The 5,468-nt window shown below is 31.2% G+C and overlaps 1 protein-coding gene across 2 annotated transcripts in view; it reads right to left on the bottom strand.

The window, feature by feature from the left end:
• LOC112525878 (flavin-containing monooxygenase FMO GS-OX5-like) overlaps positions 1-2,489 on the bottom strand; it is a 27,382-nt gene extending 24,893 nt beyond the window's left edge. The window contains exon 1 of one of the 2 annotated variants that reach the window (XM_025136190.1): positions 1,952-2,489. In XM_025136190.1, the coding sequence (XP_024991958.1) occupies positions 1,952-2,489 (538 nt within the window). The remainder of the gene's footprint in view (positions 1-1,951) is intronic. The other variant, XM_025136191.1, reaches the window with a different exon arrangement.
• Positions 2,490-5,468: the final 2,979 nt, after the last annotated feature.

The raw sequence follows: 5,468 nt of genomic DNA, 5'->3' as shown, positions 1-5,468 counted from the left end.
GGCGATTTTCATATGATCACTCCTCTATATATATATATATAGGGGCTCATTCAAGGGAGAACTGACTAGTTTGTGGTAGCCGTGAGATCCAATCTCAACCACAAATTAATAAATAAATTAGGAAAATTTTAATTTTGGTGATTTTTAATTAAAATTTTAATGCAAGGACATTTTAGGTATTTTCTCTCATCTCTCCTCTCTACTCTCTCCGTCCCCGTCTTCCAGTCACCATCCTCCGGTGATATCACAGTGTGATACTCAAGCACATATAAAATGCATTGTGATATCACTATGTTACATATCTGATCGACCGCACAAACGACCACAGTGTGATACCCAATCACATATTAGATGCATTGTGATACCACTGTGGTATCACCGGAGGACGATGGCCGGAGGCCAGAGGACTAAGGCGGGGGGACGGAGAGAGAAGAGAGGAGAGAAAATACCTAAAATGTCCTTGTATTAAAATTTTAATTAAAAATTACCAAAATTATAAATTTCCTAATTTATCTATTGATTTGTGGTTGAGATTGAACCTCACGGTTACCACAAACTAATTAGTTCTAATTTGATTAGGCCCCTATATATATATATATATATAATAATCAATTTGAATTTTTTTAATCAACATATTATTTTATTTTATTTTTCTTTACTATCTTTTTTGTATTGATTAACATATTATATTATAGATTTGTTTTAATTATATTATGAAATATTATAATTGATTAATTTTTCAGTTGGTTTTGTCAAACATCATTTATTCATTAGCTACTTTTATCAACTATCAGTCAGCTTATCAACTATTAATTATCTTATCAGCTAGTTTGTCAAACATGACCAAAGTATAAAATAACAACATGAGTGATCAACCTGACAATGTGTTTAGTCCGAATACGAGAACAAAAAGTGGATGACAAACATAGTTTACTACAAAGATCGCGGATGACACTGTAAAAGGTGTTGTTAGAGCTTTTCAACACGTTCTTTATAACTTTTCTAAATTAGAAGATCAAAACTTAAAATCACTAAAAAAAATTATACTCAACTTGAATAGATTTTCACTGTAAAAATCTCAAACATTAACTATATTATGAAAATATTCTGTCATTTTATCATCTAAATATACTTCTTAAAAAATATGTAAAATAATAATAATTCAATCTCATGGAAGAAAAAATCATTTATGTCTCTCCACATTAAGTTTTAAAGAATTATTTACACTTCAAGTATTTTTTTTTTTGTTTTATTTATTTCAAACAGGGATGGACCTACTTTACTTTGGTGGTATAGCTAGCACGTGCCACCGCATTATTCATTCGTTGAAGCGTAAAAAAAATTAGGTTCGTGAAAGGTGCAATAGTATTAATTTGTTATGTGTCATCGTATGTATTGAAACTACAATGAGAAAAAAATTTATTTGGTAGAGTTAGTTTGCAAGGCTTTTATCTTCAAACCCAAGTTTGAATCTTGTTAGTGTCATTTTCTTAGATTTTTTTTTGGATCCATCCCTGATTTCTGATAACAATATAAAGAATCTGTTTGAGCAAAATAAAAAATAAAATATTAAAAAACTCTTAATTGCTAACCCAAACCTTTTTAGGCTTGTTTGTTTACTGCTTAATAGTTTTATTAAGAGACAACCTCTGAACCATTAAGAAGTGAATCGTATTTGGCAAAAGAAAAGTCTACCTCTTACTAACTTCTAAAACCCTCTGAATGATTTTGTATCATGGATCACCTTTAACCATTAAAAGTCCTAATTTCATTGTATACAATTACCAAACAACTATATTTTATTTTATACTATATCATAACAGTTTTTTTATAATTGTGACCAAATAATTTGTGTTGAAAATGTAGGAAAATGGAAAATAAAAAAAAAAAGTCAAAACCTTAAAATGGAGAGGGCCACCTATATGGAAATAAAAGCATCTTGTCTACGTACCAGGAATATCATTGGCCACTCGAGGTTGAGTATGGTGGCCGTTGCAAACCACCACCGCATCAAACACCTCTTCCTCCGCCGTACCTCCTCCCACCTCCACCGCTAATTTATTACCATCCCTTAACTCCACTCCCACCACCTCCGATTTAAATCGAATCACCTCAATCACGCCAAACTCATTAGCAAAATCTTCTAGAAACTTCAGAACCTCTTCGTGACCCGGGAACATTCTCGAATCACCATATGATCTGTGTTCCAAAGAGTAATCGGAGAACCCCATGAGTGGCCGAGGGAGATTGGTTCGGAGAGACGAGTAGAGGCTGCTATGAACCACCGATCTATTGGGATCCAGGCCAAGACCATCGTCGACCTCGATTTGGGAGTCGTAAACCCAGGTTCCACCCACTCGGTCTGATTTTTCAAAGACGGTCACTCGGTGATTCTGTCGGAGAAGCTCTCGGGCGGTGAGTAGGCCGCAGGTGCCAGCTCCGATGACGGCTACATTCAGAGAATCGGTGCTGGAGATGGTCATTGTCATTGTCATTGGGGGGGAGGAAGAAGTGAGTCCAAATTTGACAATATTTCCTATTATTCTCTTTGATTCAAAAAGGGACTCCGACACTAACTTTTTTGACGGATTAGATTTTGTTGGGAAACCGATGAAAATAACTCTTTAGAATAGGTTATTTACGATTTTAACCTTAAAACTAAATTTTTTAACGAAATAGTTAGTTGTCTACAAAGACTAAAGTGTAATTTACAAAAGTTGTTTTTATAAAAAATATAATAATAATAATAAACTTCAGGCGATGGGTCCCATTCTTACGCACCGACCAATGCATGATGTGTAAGGGTACCATCTGGCCGATTAAAAAAACTTAAGTTTTTTTTCTTTAGAAAATTTAAATTTTTTTGAAGTTTAATTTTTTTTAAAATTTAATATTCAATTTTCTCATTCTCAATACAACACTATTTCATTTCCTTCTTCCCAATGACTTCTATGGATTATGGATTCGACTAGAGGGACTCCTAGCAGCAAACTAGTATAAAAGCACTGTTTCGGTGCGGGCTGCGAGAGCGGTACCAAATCGAGGCAGACTGATCTTCCCCAAGAGCTCACATCGACGGGAAGGTTTGGCACCTCGATGTCGACTCTTCGCCACCTGGGGCTGTAGTATGTTCCAAGGGTTGGCGAACAATTTTCTCCTTTGCAATACAATACTATTCAATTTTCTCATTCTCAATATAACATTATAATATACTAGTTGTGTACCCGCGCAATGCGGGAAGAGTTGTGAATTTTAACGATTTTGAAGTTTCACTGATTTTATTAGAGAAGATTTAATGATGATGTAGGTTACACTTGGTCTTTACATATTAATACTATTTGAATGCATAAAAGTTATGGTTCCAATTACAATTTATCGATTAAAAAAATTGTATGACAATTTAAAATTTAATATATTTAAAATCCAACATATTTAAATGGCTTCATAAATGTGTTCAATTTACACCAAGAGTAAATAATCAAGAGATCGAGAGTGAGGCCGAGAGTTCTAGAGCAACTGAATAAGAGACGAATGTGAGAACTTTTAATAACTTATGGTGAATATCAGTTTGAATCTCACCTTGAGGGATGAGAATAAGACATAGAGGTATGAGAGGGTGAAGTCATGAGTGAAAGGTGTTAAAAGTATCTTGAGAACATGAAAATAAAAAGCAATAATATGCATTGGTAACTTGTTCTATATGTTATTTTAATTGTAGATTAAAAGATTTTAAGACTGAATGCATAAAGTAGTAGTACTTAATGCATTATGAGTTGTTTTTAAGAGTTTTTAGACTTTGTGCATAAATGTATAGTACTTTGTGCATTAAAAATTGTTTTTAAGACTTTTGATAAATCTGGTTTATAATGTAGCATAGATGAGTNTGTTTATCCTGTATTTGATTATGTTTATCTGCAGTTAGTTACACGAATTCAGATATGGAGCTTTAATAAGTTGTACTTACGCACAATCTACTTGCAATCTTGAGTTTTAAGTAATATGTATTAATAAACAGTACTTTACGTAGAAAATATAGTTTTTAAGAGTTTTTGTCAAATGTTTTATAATATAGTATAAATATGTATAATAATAATAATATATATTATATTATTTGATTTATTATGATTTTTATGTGTTTAGTATTGTTTAAGTTCCAAGACATTCAACACCCCTTACTAAGGGGATGTCATTAATACTCCCCTAGATTATTTACAATTTTAACCTTAAAACTAAATTTTTTAACGAAATAGTTATACGTTACTTTGTTAGCATTATTAGTTGTGTACAAAGACTAAAGTGTAATTTACAAAAGTTGTTTTTATTAAAATATAATAATAATAATTTTCAGTCGGTGGGTCCCACCCTTACGCACCGATCACTGCATGATATGTAAGTGTACCATCTGGCCAATTAAAAAAAATTAATTTTTTTCTTTAGAAAATTTAAATTTTTTTAAGTTTAATTTTTTTTTTAAATTTAATATTCAATTTTCTCATTCTCAATATAACACTATTTCATTTCCCTCTTCCCAATACATAACACTATTCAATTTTCTCATTCGCAATACAACACTATTCAATTTTCTCATTCTCAATATAACATTATAATATACTAGTTGTGTACCCGCGCAATGCGGCGGGAGTYGTGAATTTTAACGATTTTGAAGTTTCACTGGTTTTATTAGAGAAGATTTAACGATGATATAGGTTACACTTGGTCTTCACATATTAATACAATTTGAATACATAAAAGTTATGGTTCCAATTACAATCTATCGATGAAAAAAATTGTATGACAGTTTAGAATTTAATATATTTAAAATCCAACATATTTAAATGGCTTCACAAATGTGTTCAATTTACACCAAGAGCAAAGAATCAAGAGATCGAGAGTGAGAACGAAAGTTCTAGAGCAACTGAATGAGAGACGAATGAGAGAACTTTTAATAACTTATGGTGAATATCAGTTTGAATCTCACCTTGAGGGATGGGAAGAAGACATAGAGGTATGAGAGGGTGAAGTCATGAGTGAAAGGTGACAAAAGTATCTTGAGAACATGAAAAGAAAAGACAATAATATGCATTGGTAACTTGTACAATATGTTATTTTAATTGTAGATTAAAAGATTTTAAGACTGAATGCATAAAGTAGTAGTACTTAATGCATTATGAGTTGTTTTTAAGACTTTTAAAACTTTGTGCATAAATATATAGTACTTTGTGCATTAAAAATTGTTTTTAAGACTTTTGATAAATCTGGTTTATAATGTAGTATAAATGAGTTGTTTTTAAGACTTTTAAGACTTTGTGCATAAATGTATAGTACTTTGTGCATTAAAAATTATTTTTAAGACTTTTGATAAATCTGGTTTATAATGTAGTATAGATATATAATAATAATTAAATAAATAATATATATAATCGGACTAACATATATATATATATAATATTAATTATGAATAATACATA

The sequence above is a fragment of the Cynara cardunculus genome, assembly GCF_001531365.2.
Source record: "Cynara cardunculus var. scolymus isolate 2C chromosome LG 13, CcrdV1, whole genome shotgun sequence".
NCBI classification, from domain to species: domain Eukaryota; kingdom Viridiplantae; phylum Streptophyta; class Magnoliopsida; order Asterales; family Asteraceae; genus Cynara; species Cynara cardunculus.
This window is presented reverse-complemented; position numbering and strand designations above follow the sequence as displayed.